Source organism: Labrus mixtus, chromosome 3 (assembly GCF_963584025.1).
Source record: "Labrus mixtus chromosome 3, fLabMix1.1, whole genome shotgun sequence".
Taxonomy (NCBI): Eukaryota; Metazoa; Chordata; class Actinopteri; order Labriformes; family Labridae; genus Labrus; species Labrus mixtus.
The window spans coordinates 8,255,132-8,271,413 of NC_083614.1; the positions used below are offsets into that span (position 1 = coordinate 8,255,132).

General features: G+C 39.3%; 2 protein-coding genes across 3 annotated transcripts; both read left to right on the forward strand.

The window, feature by feature from the left end:
- The first annotated feature begins 993 nt into the window (after positions 1 to 993).
- Positions 994 to 6,286, forward strand: zgc:103559 (Allantoinase, mitochondrial). 2 transcript variants are annotated; one of them, XM_061030581.1, is made up of 11 exons: positions 994 to 1,221; positions 1,337 to 1,491; positions 2,585 to 2,699; positions 2,919 to 3,065; positions 3,177 to 3,222; positions 3,406 to 3,499; positions 3,615 to 3,801; positions 3,901 to 4,039; positions 5,691 to 5,863; positions 5,956 to 5,988; positions 6,082 to 6,286. In XM_061030581.1, exons 1-11 carry the CDS (start codon positions 1,075 to 1,077, stop codon positions 6,229 to 6,231), a joined length of 1,386 nt encoding a protein of 461 aa, XP_060886564.1. In that variant the 5' UTR covers positions 994 to 1,074; the 3' UTR covers positions 6,232 to 6,286. The 2 variants fall into 2 exon arrangements, with proteins under 2 accessions (XP_060886564.1, XP_060886565.1); XM_061030582.1 differs by having other exon boundaries at positions 1,340 to 1,491.
- A 1,000-nt stretch (positions 6,287 to 7,286) lies between these two features.
- Positions 7,287 to 13,008, forward strand: agxta (alanine--glyoxylate and serine--pyruvate aminotransferase a). The gene is made up of 11 exons (XM_061030583.1): positions 7,287 to 7,569; positions 9,434 to 9,626; positions 10,273 to 10,337; positions 10,426 to 10,526; positions 10,609 to 10,679; positions 10,775 to 10,859; positions 10,943 to 11,041; positions 11,154 to 11,223; positions 12,414 to 12,509; positions 12,596 to 12,724; positions 12,811 to 13,008. The coding sequence occupies exons 1-11, from the start codon at positions 7,411 to 7,413 to the stop codon at positions 12,916 to 12,918; spliced, it is 1,176 nt and encodes a 391-aa protein (XP_060886566.1). The 5' UTR covers positions 7,287 to 7,410; the 3' UTR covers positions 12,919 to 13,008.
- The last annotated feature ends 3,274 nt before the right edge of the window (positions 13,009 to 16,282 follow it).

The following is a 16,282-nucleotide window of genomic DNA, read 5'->3' on the forward strand; positions in this document are numbered from 1 at the left end:
CATGTGGCTGCAGGAGCTGGGGATCGAACCCCCGACCTTTGGAGATATAAGTTTTCGATTTCCACCAAAACTCTAAATTTTTCTCATCTATAAGGTGATCCATAATAAATGTTTTATGACACCGGTCCTTAAAATTTGACTCAATATTCAGAATAAGTATTTTGTTTTGAGTATTTTTTGACAGAAGTGAGTCCCTGTTCAGTTATGTAAAGTTATGTGTTTCCAGATACACTCGTCGTTTCTTTGTAGATCAAACAGTAGGTTCATTTAGTGTGTATATATTTACTTTACTTCCTGTCAGTCACTGATCCAACAGAAGCCGGAAAAGCCTGAATGGTGAGATTTTTTTAAACAGGTGTGATGAAAATATCTCTTAAGAGTCTGTAAGCCAAACACTCTCTGTGAGGTTCAGCCTCTCAATCTTCTACTGAAACGTACAGCATTATGTCCCGGGTGAGTCTGATATGCAACCTTTTAGTTTCTCTTTACCTTTGATGTATGCACCATTAGTCTCTATACAGGCCAGACGGATCCTAACAACCAGTGTTCAGTAAGCTTAGCTTTGCACACTTCCAAAGACTTCACGACTGAAGAAGAACTTAAGGGGAAATGAGTTTGGTTTAATAAAGCTATAAAAAAGTAATTCAAAACTCATTTTAAAAAGTACATGTATCAAACTGAAGATGTACTTGTGATACAAAATTCAACAACATATAATATAAAACAGGAAAAAATCTTAAAGTTGGATCTACTCATGAGAAAAAACGTGAGAACGTCATCATTGAGTTGTTCTGAAATCCTGCTCACACTTTTTTAAGAAGATTCTGGGATTCAAAGATGTTTTTTAAATTCTTATATTCCAGTATTTACATGAGAAGTACAAATATAACCTTTGTGTTACATATGACCTTCAGTGAGTCGCGCAGACAAGAAAAGTCAATAAATTCTGATCTTTTGAACCGTTAAAGCAGGGGGTGGTACCTCAGCAGTAGGACACTGTGCTTTCACAATCTGAAGTGTACAAGCAGAGTTAGGAGAGTCTTTTGTATTCATTAACTCTCTTTAAAGACAGACATGGAGCTCGGATCAACGGTTAGAGCTGTGAGGAGTCAACGGGTGCTGGTTGGTGATGAAGTCAAGCCTGCTGTTATCTTAATAAAAGATGGGAAAATCTGTCAAATACTCTCAGACAGGGACCTTTCTGGGGCTGATGCATGTGAGGTAAGCTGGCTAAGATGAAGATAATCACAAGTTTATGAGAGCAAATGCACTGATTTAAACCTGATGTTTATAGGTAGTAAACAGTGTTATCTTGTATGTGGCCTACCTGTGACAGCAGGTGTTGGATGTGGGCGACAGTGTGGTGATGCCGGGTGTTGTGGACTGTCACGTCCATGTGAATGAACCAGGCCGCACCTCCTGGGAGGGTTTCTGGACCGCCACCAGGGCTGCTGCAGCCGGGGGAGTGACAACCATTGTGGACATGCCGCTGTAAGTTTGAGAGCCCCTCATAAAATCAATCAGCACCCAACAACATGCAAGGTCACTGGTGGAGGCAAAGGTTGTAAAGTAAACAAAATGTTAAAGAACTGGCCTCTCCGAGCAGCAGTACAAGTTATTATATAACACTAAAGTACAAACTGTGAGCTTGACAGTTGTGTTTGTTTGAAAATTAAGGTGATGAAATACATTGAAAAAAACGTCTCTTTGCATCCAGTGGCATTTTCCCCTGGAGAGTCATTGAAAAGACTCAGAGGTGCTACATCTTTTATATTGTCTATGATGACACACAATGCAGTTAGTGTATTAGTACTAATAAAATCCATACCTGAGCAACCTTTTTCATCACACTTGTGTGCATTAGCTGCTTTGTTGTTTTGTCTTTAGCATTGTCCTTTATAATAATAAAATCATATTGAATACATTAAGATCATTTACAAACACACGTCTACATCATAGATTTGACCTGAACAGTCCCATAATAAAGCTCCGGGTCCCAAGTCCTCACAAATGTCTATTAACACTAATATGTCACGATTTTGCACTGTCCCTGTCCTAGTTTTAACTAACCAAAACAATACACCATGCTTGCTACATTTAATATCAATCAATGTTGTTCCCAAGGCTGTTTCTTAGTTAGCCCAACTATCATAATAACATGACCTGCTGTGTTTTCTAAAGAGCTCCAGGAGAGTTACAGCTTAATTCAAAAAGCACCAGGCGATGAATATGTTGCATTTTGCACACACTGCAATTGTCCATTTTCAGTTGCCCACGGGGGAAATGCCGATATACAAAGCCATATTAAATCTTAGAAACACAAACGGTGGGTATAGACTGGGAGTAGCACTGTTATGTTCCACTTTGGTGAGGCAAACACTGATGAAAACCAACAAGCTGCTCAGGAGGGCAGCTTTGCCTACCACCTTGTGTGACCAGTGAAGGTCAATACATGTGGCTTGACAGTCAAATTAAAGTGTCCCCATTTGGAAGTTTGAAAATATGATCACATTATCTTTACTCTGAGTTCCTTTGTCAAATTGGGGTTAAGATTTTTATATTTCAAGCATTTTGATCTCCACAGAAACAGCATCCCTCCAACCACCACACTTGGTCATTTTCATGAGAAGCAGCGGGAAGCTACAGGACAGTGTTTTGTGGACACGGCCTTCTGGGGAGGTGTGATTCCTGGCAACCAGGTACAGTGCAACATCCATCCATACATTAGTATCTACACCCCTAAACCCGTTCTGGGTCACTGGGGGGACTGAAGCTAATACCAGCTGTCATGGGCGAGAGGCGGCGTAAAGTCTGGACAAGTCGCCAGTCAATCACAGGGCTTACAGTGGAGCAGCATACATTTATTCTCTATGGTGTCAGGCTATAAGCAAACCAAATCACTGATGTCTTCTTATTAGCTAGAGCTTCGGCCGATGATCCAGGCTGGTGTGGCCGGCTTTAAGTGTTTCCTCATCCACAGTGGGGTGGACGAGTTCCCCCATGTGACCAACAGTGATCTGCACTCAGCCATGAAGCAGCTGCAAGGCACAGGAAGTGTCCTGCTGGTAACCGAACAACTACAGCATCTTTCATGCAAATGGTGTTAATTAAAGACACATGTAAAAAAAATAAGTATGGTAACATGACTGAAGAATCTCTTGCTCTGTCTTCTTTAGTTTCATGCAGAAATAGAAGTTCAGCAAACATCAGAGGAGAACGGTGGTATGTTTTATCCATTTGGACCACTCAAAACAAGATTTAAGCTTTGCATGCTAAAATGATCTTATAATCAAATCTCAAGTATATCAGTGTTACACTAATATTCTGCCCTACCCTCTTTCTTAAATACTCCCTTTCTACTAATAAATGTTGATATATTTCTGCCTACATCCTTTCCCATGTTAGACCCCTGTCAGTACTCCTCCTTTCTGCAGTCCAGGCCTGATGTAATGGAAGTCGAGGCAATTCAAACGGTCACAGAACTCTGCCTCCAGTACCAGTAAGAACATTAGCCTGTTTACAAACGACCACTATATCCGAGTGGATAGATGTGTTTTGTATTTAGATGTGTTTGCAGCTTGATTGCCACAATCAGCTAATGCTCTCTGCTCCAGAGTGAGGTGCCATATCGTTCACTTGTCTTCTGCAAAGCCATTAAAACTGATCCAGGAAGCCCGACAGGCTGGAGCCCCCCTCACAGTGGAGACCACCCACCACTACCTCAGCCTGTGTGCAGAGAATATACCTTCAGGGGCCACTCAGTTCAAGTGCTGCCCCCCCATCAGAGGATCTCATAATCAGGTATATAAAAAAAACTAATAACAACCCGACTGTCTATTATAGCATTAACAAAAAACTGGTCTGTGTTAGCTTAATTGAAGATTGATTTTGTCCCCACAGGAGCAGTTATGGTCCGCACTTAAAGCTGGACAGATTGACATGGTGGTGTCCGATCATTCCCCCTGCACACCTGATCTGAAGAGACTGGAGAGTGGAGACTTCAGTCAGGCTTGGGGAGGAATTTCTTCTCTACAGTTTGGTAACTTAATAGATGCAACATACATGTTGAAGGGGGATTTTTTTTTTCTTTTAAGTTTTACGGGGAGGTCCATTCAGTGTTGATAGAAAATGTAATCCCTAAGCAACAGTTCCACAGTTCATGCTATACTGACCAGGAAAGCCGTAACCTCAACCCTGCAAGGCTGCAGTTCTTCACCCAGTATACTATCTGTTCGGCTTAAAATCTACACAATTTGAGTTGCCAGTGAGGTCTTGTTAGAACGTGCAGTCGAATCCTCTGCACCACATTGCTTGATGACAATGTTTTTGCTGCTAGTTTGCAAAAAAAGCAACAATGAAATTTGCAGCTGCACCAAGATGCACCCATGAGACACAAAAAGAAAATAAACACCAGCTACCAGCATTTTAGAACTATAGCCCTCGCTGAGATGGTGAATTCAGGAGGAAAACATTTTGTTGTTCCAGAAACATCACTGTCATCTGATGTGGTTGTTGGCCTGTTGGAAACCACCCGCTATCTAAGCTTTGATATTGAGTCTTCTTCTTTGGTTGTACTGATAACAAGCTAAAAAACTACACTAGAAATGTCAACCCTCAGATATACTGTAAGGGCAGAGAATGTTTTCAAATGAGGAAACATTTGATAAGTTTTGGGTCACATTAACATTAACACATTGGCCTAATGTGTTATTATCCAGCTGCAGAATTGCATTTGATTGAGACCTGTGGATGCATCTTCATAGTAGCGTCCAATGCATCCTGGGACATGGGCGCACGGCATGACTCTGCAGAATAAACATCTCCACCTTCTCAGTCAGTTCAGCACAATGAGGACTTTATGGCTTCACTTGACAACATGTACCACCAACACAGATACACCATCCACAAAAAGGAAACTGAGACCAAAGCCTGTTTGTTTTTTTGATTGCTCACTTTTGATATTTTAGTTTACCTAACCCCTGCGTGTGTAAGTTAGAAAACATTATCATGCTTTGATCTTGACTCATTAATTTCCCATGTTTATTTAATTGTGAAATAGGACCCTTATTTATCTCAGTAAATTACACGTGTAAGTTGGAGTTGATTTTAAATGCTTGATTTACAGTTTTTTATCTGAATATGGTGCTGTTAATGTCACAACAAAGTGTCCATGGCTGCTGTTTCAGAGTCATGGCAGCTCTCACATTATTCCTGTCTATAGAAAAGCTGCAGGATGTGTCTTAAGATGACAAATCCTGTCTTGTGTTCAGCTGAAAGAGACACTCTCTTAAAATCCTCTACTTTAACTCTAGCCTGTGCAACACAACAGGGAATTTATATGCAGATTTCTCGTTTTAAGATGGATTAGTTGTTTCCTCTTTTCCCTCCTCCCAAACATAATCCCCTCTGGAAATCTCACAAACTGAGCAAAGTTCACACGGAGGTAAACAGCAGCTGAGTGCCACAACAATCATTTACTGTTCAGACGCAGTGAGAGAGATGAAATGGTCAAAGTCTGACCAAAGAAAGACTGACACTTATCCACAGTGTTTGACCTCCTGTAATCATGACACTTCACGATGTGATTGTGCATTTACAGAAGAATGACTGCAGGCAGGAGAGGAAAGCGTCTTAAATATTTGATGGTGTCAGACCTGTTTAACCACTCCACCCATTTGAACCATTGTCAGGCCTGCCTCTGTTCTGGACTTCAGCCAGTAAGAGAGGCTTTCAGCTGAGTGACGTGGTGAGACTCCTCAGCCGGAAAACAGCCCAGCTGTGTTCTCTGGACCACCAGAAGGGCAGCCTCGCCCCCGGCTTTGATGCTGACATCGTCATATGGGACCCCGAGCGAGAATTCAAAGTTTGTATAAAGAACCTCTCAAATCTTTTATTATTAAGCAAAACCTGAAAACTCTTTCTGTATTCAGACTCATTTTCTGTCATGCTTCACAGATTGAAGAAGAAAATGTTCATCATAAGAACAAGGTAAATCAGATTTAATGTGCAAATAATATGATGTCAGGAGCCTTTATGTTTAAGTCTTTTAAGCTTATGATCTGATTGTGTTTTTGTGTGTAGGTAACGCCGTACCTTGGCGTCACACTGCAAGGCGTTGTGTGCTCCACCATCGTCAGGGGGCGTCTGGTGTACAGCGAAGGCTCCTTCTGCCCGGAGCCTCTGGGGAAACATCTCCTCATCCCTCAGAGGACAAATCAAGCCCAACAGTGAAGACGAACGACAATAAGCTACAATAAACCCTCAATAAATTTAAGTGTCTGTGTGAGATGAGTGCCTCATGTGGTTGTCTTAATTTCTCTCCCACTGAACAAATGATTTTCATTAGTTTTTATTGTCTATATTTTACAGCATAGCTTGTATTTGTTATAGAACTGGGGGAGACATGCTGGTTTAATTTTTTTCCTTTAATAACTCAATTTTTGAATTTTGGGGGTTTAGTCATTAAGCTTGAGACACTCCTAAATCATCATCCTGTGTTCAACACAAAATACGACTGATCTAAAGTCCCATGGCTCCAAAATCACACAGACCGTACAAACTGTTTGTAAAAGTTATGATCCAGAGACCTTTACAGTCAGAGGAATGAATAAGGCTTCATTATTAGCTTCTAAACAGCTGAGACATAAATGATCTGGGGCTGTAATTTTGTTCTACAGGCCATAACAATATGTCTCTGATTCTGCTTTTGGCAATTCATTTTTAATCCAAATAAACAGAGTGGTGTAGTAATGGTGGTGCCCCCATTAGTGTGCATGTATAAGTACTAGTGTACTCATTAGTGTGTTATACATACATATTTTGCTTCCTGTACCTTTTATTTTATTTTTTTATTTTTTTATCTTCTGCTTTATTAATTTAGAACATTTATTGATTTTATCTCCCAACACCAGTCTGTGAAATATTACTGCAAATCCCTCTAAAACATGTTTATAGTAACTGAACTTTTAATAAGACATGTGTTGTTTACAAAAAGGGATATGGAGACAGAAAGCAGACACTCCTCACTGCAGAGCCTTCATGCTCCTTGTAACTGCACAGCCATTTCTAGGTTTAATATGCTCAACCGTCTTCCCAGTAAAGAATTTGCAGTAAATATTAACATTATTTACTTCACGTTGAATCGAATCAACAAATGTGTTGTTCACAGGGGCAAAAGTGCAGCAGTGTAATGGTGAAGCTTGATTCTCCAGAGAGTCTGTGGTCAATGATTAACATTTGAATTCAGGTTGACCTTTGTATCTTAAAAACTAGCTGCTCTCCCTGTGCACAGAAAGTGTTGACAAAGTCTACAGGAGCTCACTGGTCAGACAGAGGGGAGGTCTCAGCTCTGCGCTTACCCTTTTCTGCTGCTTTTCGGTGCTTTCACTGCTTTGTCACACAGCTGGGAACATGTCGTCCATCTCTGTACCGCCGCCAAAATGTCTGCAGAAACCACTGACCGTTCCATTTCGTCACATGTTTGGACCAGGACCTTCCAATGTTCCTCCTCGAATCCTGGAGGCCGGGGCCAATCCTGTCATAGGACACATGCATCCAGAGATATTTGAGGTAACTCAGTGGTCCAACACGTTTAGCAGCCCTCTAAGGAGGAGAAGCACAGGATGAAAAAAACATAGCATTTTACAAGCAGACTTCTACAAGCAGCATTAATCTACAGATATAAACTTTAGGAGCTAAAGAAAGCTCAATATAAAACTATATAAACTGTCTATATTGTACCTGAGGATTATTGTAATAATGTGTAGCTTCTTCTTTCCAAATATCCCTGCAGTTTTCATATAGATAGATTTTGGTTTGTGCTTTTCAATTCATTCTACTTTGTACTTCTACCACGTTACTCTTACTCTGCTACAGTTATTAAACAGTTTTAACATGCTAAAAAAAAAGCATCATGTGAGTTTAACCACACATTACAATGTCAAATATTTAATATCAGCTCCAAGCAACTGAAGCTTTAAAATGCCGTTTACATGTGCAAGCATCAGAAACAATAATGAAATACTACAGCAACAATATTAAACTCTCATAAGGAGGATTCTCCATTATGAATAATCTTATTTAAACTGAAAGCACGTTTTGCAGAGAATATGTGTGTACTTTAACTGGTATATTTTGAGTGCAGGGCTTTGCACCCCCTCTTGGTAGCCTGGGTAGAACTATTACTGTTATTTTACTGTTAGCTAAAATGTTGCGCTGACTAACGTTAGCCTATTTTAAAACTAACAATCATTGCAAAAGGGATGCAGTCTAAGCTAACAGTAAATTGTAGGTACTCATTAAAATGCTGAAATGTAAAACAACAAAGGACTTTTCATTTCTTATAACACATTTGGAGGACATGTGAACTTTCGATGACTAAAAAAAGAAACTACAAAGTGTAATTGGAAAGTTAATTCACTGTGAAAGATGAGGGGTTTAGTTGTGATGATTGAGGACGGAGTAAGGGGCAAAACATTGAATGATATCAAACATGTGTCACAAGAACGTAACAACTAGATATTCAGGAAACTAATAAAAAAAAGCTCATTTAAGAAGCTTGTGTATAAGTTAATTGAGTTTTGCGTGGTGCCGATGACCGAGAGTTTAAGTCCCACCCAATGTACGGAGGCTATTGTTCTCCAAGAGCAAGTTCAAATCTGACCTGCGGCTCATTTCCACATCATTCCCCTCTCCCTCACTGGTTTCCTACTCTATCAAATAAAGGCATAAAAGCCTAAAAATATATTTAAAAAGAAAAACCTGTGAAAAAAGTTTTAACCCTAAATTAACTTAAAGCTTCTTTGAGCTTGGACTTTTGATTCTGGCACCCCCTGTGGAAAACAGAACCACTTTTCTAATCTTTTCCTGTTCATTTGTAACCTGTGTTTTCTGTCAAAAAAAAATCCTTCTTTGTTTTAAATTTTAGAGATGGAGCTCACAAAGAATAAGGTGTGGAAACATTTTTAAAAGGCTGTTTTGACGGTGTTATTGTTAATCACATTATCTGACAACAATCAACTTGTAACAGTTTCAGGAAATAGAATATAAAATAAAGAAATAGTCAACCTTGTCACTGGTGGTCTGGTTTGCTTGAGTAGGTCAAATAGAGACGTCAATATTGATATCAGACTGTTTCTTTACCAGCCAAAAAAGTTAGAGGAGGAGCTTTAAATGAGTCAAACTTTGCCCATCGATCTCTAGTTCAACACCTTATCTGGACCTAATTCAAGCTCATTAGCATATGTGGCATGTAACTCACTAAACACATATCCCTGATGTTGAAATAATTGATACACCGTTGAGCTCCAAGGTTTAAACTAATCTGTTAGGACATCTGTCAGTCTGTCCATTACAGAGAGCAACAGGGTGGAATAGCAAAATAATATATTTATATTCAAACCTTTAACCAACATTTGCTCATTTCATGTTGCAGATAATGAATGACATTAAAAGTGGAATCCAGTACATGTTTCAAACTCAGAACAACATGACATTAGCAGTGAGCGGCACTGGACACACTGCGATGGAGTGTGCCATCTTCAACACGGTGGAGGCCGGGGAGAGCGTGCTGGCTGCAGTCAACGGCATATGGGGTGAACGAGCAGCGGAAATGGCTGAAAGGATTGGTAAGACTTGTGGTGGTCCTTTATCCCTCATGAAATACTTTAAAAATATCAAAACCAACAAAGATTCAATTATTTTCTCTCTTCCTCTCAACTAAGAACATGATTCCTAGGTTTCTACTGAAACTTAAAAACAGATCACACAGTGATAGCTTCTCTTGACAGTTCAGGAATTCTCTTGAAAAAGCTGGGCGCTGTGGTAAATGGACCTGGACGTGTTTGGCGCTTCTCTAGTCTTCTGCATACTCAAAGCACTTTTGTGCTAAATGTCACAGTCACACTTTCATTCACATTCACACACTGATGGCAGAGGATGCTACGTACTGTAAAATGCTGAACTGTCAATAAGTACGATTCCATTCACACGCTGCTGGCTATGTAGTGGGCCCGATTTTGGGGTTCAGAGTCTTGACATTTAAATATGTGACTGCAATAGCTGGGGATCAAACCCCCAACCTTTATGTTAAGGGACGACGTTGCTATAGAGCCTTTTTGTAGAAAAGGAACAATTTCATGAGCTTTGTACCAATAATAACATCACATAATGTTTCCATTCTTGTTCCTTTAAATAAGCTCTTAAAGTAAAAGAATAAAATTGTATTCTGAGGTTATTTATCCACATGCACTTTAATTCACTTCAATCCAAAAGGTGCCAGGGTGAACACAATAGTGGCGCCCCCTGGTGGATTCTTGTCCAATGAAGACATTGAAAAGGTATCACTCTGCTTTTTTGTAATCATCAGATTACACAAATTATTTGTCACAGCTATTGTTTTGTGATCAAACTGTTTTCTCATCACAGGCCTTATCAAAACACAGACCAGCGGTGTTCTTCCTCGCACATGGAGAGTCTTCTACAGGAGTCCTGCATCCTTTAGACGGTATCGGACAGCTGTGCCATAAGTAAGACGCAGCATTCACTCATCTTAATCACATCTGTGATAATAAGGGAAGGTGTGATCTGTATTATGTTTGTTTCCTACAGGTATAACTGCTTGTTTCTTGTTGACTCTGTGGCGTCAATCGGGGGAGCTCCTCTGTACATGGATCAGCAAGGTTGAGTATTAAAACCTGCTTGATGTTTTTTTAGTTAACTGCTAATGAAACCTTTAACTGTGATACATTATCTGTTTTGACTTTTGTATTTGCAGAGATAGACATCCTATACACAGGCTCCCAAAAAGTTCTGAATGCTCCTCCAGGTACAGCACCAATCTCGTTCAGTGAAAGAGCATGGTGAGAAAATGTATCAAAAAGTCTAGTTTGCAAAGTTTATAACATGCAAGATGCAAGAATTTAAAGGATGAATCTTTCTACAGCCAGAAGATATTTAACCGCAGAACAAAGCCTGTGTCATTCTTCTTGGATCTGGGTTGGCTTGCAAACTACTGGGGATGTGACGGCAAACCCTCAAGAGTGTAAGATAACTTTTTTTAATACACACAGGAACTGATCTTTTTAAAAAAATATATAAGCCATACTTTCACAAATTCTGAATATATCTATGTCTTTTTAATTTATCCTCTACAGATATCACCACACAGGTCCAGTCACTGCTTTTTACTGTCTGAGGGAGAGTCTGGCTGTCCTTGTTGAGGAGGTGCGACTTGTGTGTGCATGAAATATTTTGACTTTTATTTCAGCTCTAAAGAGTAACAGCAGTTTTAAAGATTAATTTTAGGGGCTTTTTATGCATTTATTTTAGTGATAGGACAGTGGCTAGAGTTAGAAATCAGGGAGAGAGAGAGAGAGAGAGAGAGAGTGGGGAATGACATGCGGTAAAACAGATTTGAACCCGGGCTGACCGCTTTGAGGACTGTGGCCTCAAACTAGGCCTCCAGTGCCCGAGTTACAACAAATAGCCAATGAGCAGGTTGTGCAATCACAAAAATGTAGAATTTCAACACCCTTCCTGGAATATTCAGATCATAGACTGTGAAGAAGTGGACACAGTCATGGACTTGTATACCCTGCTTTATTATCTTTTCACTCTAAATACGGCCATTATTTACTAAATGAACATTGATCATACTGTATTGAAGAATATGTGAAACTAGAAAGTGAGACAAAAAAATGAATGGAATGGTTCAGTCAAGGAATAAACTACCTGAGTAGGATCATTTTATAATCTGTCCTTTATTGTTGACTTCTTCTGTAAACCAGTAAAGCATCCCTCTGCTGGACATTTGAAAGTATGCAAACTAACCAGCAACATTTTGCATGATATCATGCCAAGATACCTCTGCTCTACATAAGCTTCCAATGTCACTGAGAGCTAGTATAACATACGAGAGCCTTGCATGGTCTAGCTCCGGCTTTTATCACTGAGCTGCTGAGGACAACACCAGCAGGTCCCTGAGGTCCTCTGACCAGGGTCTGCTGGTTGTTCCTCGCACGAGACTGAAACCAAAAGGAGACTGTGCCTCTGAGGTGGCTCCTACATTTTTAAACCGTCTTACCCCAGAACTGAGAGCTGTGACACTTTTAAAAAACAGCTAAAGACTCATCTATTCAGACTTGGCTGTGTTTGATTCTTCTATATTTGATTTTATGTACCTGTCTGTTTGTAATGTCTCTGTTATTATGAAGCACTTGTGACGTCTGCTCTTGAAATGTTCTATATAAATAAACCTTACTTACTTACTTACATTATAGCTCAAAGCACCACTGCTGTGCTGTTAGCATTTCTGTTATTACTGCCTTTAATATTAGCATGCATACATTTAAAATACGGGTTATGTCATAAATGGTAATGTTCTCTTTTTTTCCGCCTTTCTCTGGTCACCTAAGGGTCTGGAGAACTCATGGGAAAGACATCAAAACGTGGCAGAATATTTCCATGCTGGTTTAGAGAGCATGGGTCTAAAACTATTTGTCAAAGAAAAGGTGAGTTTCAAACGTGTCATAAATGATATGTGGTAGAATTTACATCATGTATGAAACCAAAGTCCTGACTTTAATGGTTATTTCAGACTGCAAGACTGCCAACGGTGACCACTATTGTTGCTCCTCATGGATACGACTGGAAAGAGATCACAACGTACATCATGAAAACACATAATCTGGAGATTTCTGGAGGGCTTGGGCCATCAGTTGGCTTGGTAAGAGTTAATGTGGCCATACACCCAGTTCGGCGAGAAGTTACTTAAGTATTCTAATTCCCTGTTGTGTTTTTTTGTCTTTCCAGGTGCTGCGTGTGGGACTGATGGGATGTAACAGCAGCAAGGCTAACGTTGACATGGTGTTAGCTTCACTGAAAGATGCTCTGAAACACTGCCATAAGAGCAAAGTGTAACATGCTAAAAAAGACAATCCTGAATCAATGTTACTGTCACCAGGACTGACTGTGACTGACTGTTTCACGATAAATCTGTTGTCATTCTGAGTAATAGTCTAATAGGCAGTTTAATCAGTACAAGGATGGGAGGAGCAGTCTTCACTTCAAAAAGATGCATTATCTTTTTGTTAGGATTAGCATCATTATTTATCTTTTTTGATCATTCTTACTGGAAAGGTCCAACACATTTCTGTTGCTTTTAGTCCAAATCTCAATAAGAGGGTCTCTGTTAATGTAGTTTTGTGTATCTATGTATTCAAACTAGCTGTCTTTAATTTCATAGCTCTGAAGCGGAGCGTCCAACTTCCTGATGCCCCCTGCCATTCATGAGTTACAGACTCTCCCCTGGTTTCTACCAGTTTGAATACATAGTTCGTTTTTACTCAAGATTACAAACTCTTCTTTTGGCCACATCGTGATTCTTTTGTCCATATATTGACTATACCCTGTGCTTTCTGTGGTTAGTCAGATATTGATAATGGGTAACTGCTTTAGTTTGAATGTCCTTCAGATAATGCTTGCAAGGGACAATCACCCAGAAGCAAATAGAAATGATTTTTTTAATTACGGTAATCAATACACCAACCCACCAAACCCAGCTGTGTTGTTGTTGTTGATGGGTACAAAAACAATAATTTTATTGCAGCCATAATATGATATGTCCTTTTTGTTTTAAAAGTTTGTATAGACTGTTTGTAAAAAAAAAAAAAAAAATCCCCAAACACATACATGTCTCATAAATAGAAATACATGGGATGAGAAAATTACATTTCAGGTTAATTGTTGTAATTACAAGGCTTTAGTTTTGTAAAGCAATAACACAATAAAATAAGTCACTGAAAAACACTGGTGCAATGGGCCACAGCAGGAGGAGATTGAGTCACAGAGGAACTAAAAAAGTTTGCCTTTTTACTTCACCTGATAGCAGCATAGGACTCAGAAGGAGAGGCTCCTGTCCAACATGTAGGCCTGGCCTCTTACAGGTTACAGTGGGATACTGAAATTAAAAAATGAGAGTAACTGTATAAACTGTACAGCTATTCCCATCATTGAAGGTGCACAATGCAGTGGTAAGTCTAGCTGCAGGTCTTATGAGCAGCACATGTGCAATGACAGGAAATCAATGAATGTTGAACCTCTACCTTGTAAGACCCAGGCCCACTGTTGCACAAAGAGGCTTTGAACAAGTAGAATGCATTTTTTAAGTCATAGCATGCCACTCATATCTTGAATGTAGTGTACATTTAGATCCTCTGGAAATTCGAATAGGCCTTTATGGTACATACTTTATTCTGACTTCATGGTTATTGATATATCCAGTTGCACACATGACGCACAAAATCTGTGCTGCCAAATATGCTCCTGTACATTTATAAAGTGCATACTGTATGTCCACCGAGAGAAGGCAGGTGAGTGTCAGTTTATTTATTTATTTATTTATGGTTGTAAGGTAAGAAAGTTTGATTGCTCGAAATGATGAATTATAGCGATGACAATTAATATAGATCAATGTAAGGCATTAACAGCCTTCCAGTCAATAGGATGACAATCACTTTTTGGCAGCTAAAAATGACAGGCTAACTTTTTAGTGCCTTTCCATTTTTACATACACTATATATATATATATATATATATATGGTGTAAAACAAGTCAATCAAGCTTAAATTAAATGATAAGGCAATGTACTTTTAAATTCAACTGTAAAAGTATTAACAAGATTAATGTTCTTATAATAAACTTAGACCATGTCCATGTGATAACCTGGACAGTGAATAATGGGGAAATCATAAGTTACCACAACTAGCGCTCACTTCAGGGGATACTCCCTCTGGTGGCGTAAACAAGTATCTACAGCTCAAGAAATAAAATCCAAAATCATCACAAGCAAAGCATACACTTAGATTTAGAGGACGGACCATAGTTTGTTGTGGGGCAAAAGATGAATTAATGATGTTGTTATTTTTCTGTGGAGGACAGTCTTAACAAAACACACGCTTTCATGGTTTGGGGCTCTGTTTTGGAGTGAGTTTTTCATTTTAAGGGACAATTAATAAGGATTCAAACAGGGTTTAATTGTTGATACATTTTAATATGTGCTACATTTTAGTCCTTCTATGTTTGTCACCATGGCGATAGGAGTGTGAAATGATGAGTTCTATGTTGTTGTATGAGACATATCTCAGTTGAGATAGTTGTGAAAGAGAGTGGTTAGAGAAATTGTTGTATTCAAAGCGTTCGAAAGTTATTTGGTTTTGTTTGTTTGTTGTTTTGTCCGTGTTGTTCTGTGTTATCCTGTTCTGTATTTTAATACAGAAACAGGGTTATCATGGAGTTCGTGGAGGGAAGTAGAGGAGTCTACAAGTCGATCAGGGTGTTGTTCGACACACCGATTTATGAACGTGCCAAACAGATCTGTTGGCACATTCAATCCTTTTAAACCTTCAACAGAAGAAGCAGCTTCCATCTGAGCTTACTGTTGAAGACATGACTGACCTACTGCTGGAAGAGAGTAAAAAGTCCCTGAGGGTGCAGCTCTGGGAGTTTGAGATGGATGAAAACAATTCCAACAAATTGAAAACAATGCCGATAATTATGACGATTGCAGTCGACGTCTACATCCCACCACACGACTGAAAAGGTAGAAAAAAAGATGAGACCATGTGGGAATTACAGGAAACAATATCCACCAGTGAATATTGCAGATGCACCTAGCAGCAAAGAAGACTATATATTCATATAGAGTTGAAAAGCTAAGCGCATCGAGGGTGAAGGTTGCTAAACTAAAAAATAAGAGCCCAGAAGGAGGGGCCCTTTTATTGACTTACAATTCCATCACCACATCTTTCTTTTCTGCTTTAGGGAATATCATTTGTCAGAAAGTGATTGCGGTATATTTTGCTCTAAAGAGAGACAAACTTGATGCACTTATATTGGATTTTTTTCTTTTTGTGAGAGGCGTGTTTTATTGGAGTTTATGTGAGTGATAGTTATCATTTTGTATTTTAATGTAAATAGCTGTGTGAATTGTTTTTTATTTAATATAAGAAGGCAACGACTCATGGCAAGAAGAAGCCAAATGTTTTACATTGGAAGCTGAGCAGCTGGACTCGAGCAGAGAATTCAAACAGGTGAATATGCAGAAAAAGCAAGGATAAGATTTAGCTCTTTACTTTGGGGCACATTGATCATAGTAAACGGAGTGCAAGTTACATGTTTTGAAGCAAACCTTCTCAGATGTATCAGCTGTTTATTCATATTAAAAATACTCACACAACTTCTGTGACTTTTGTGGCTTTTTAACAACTTGAAAAACAATCCTTTA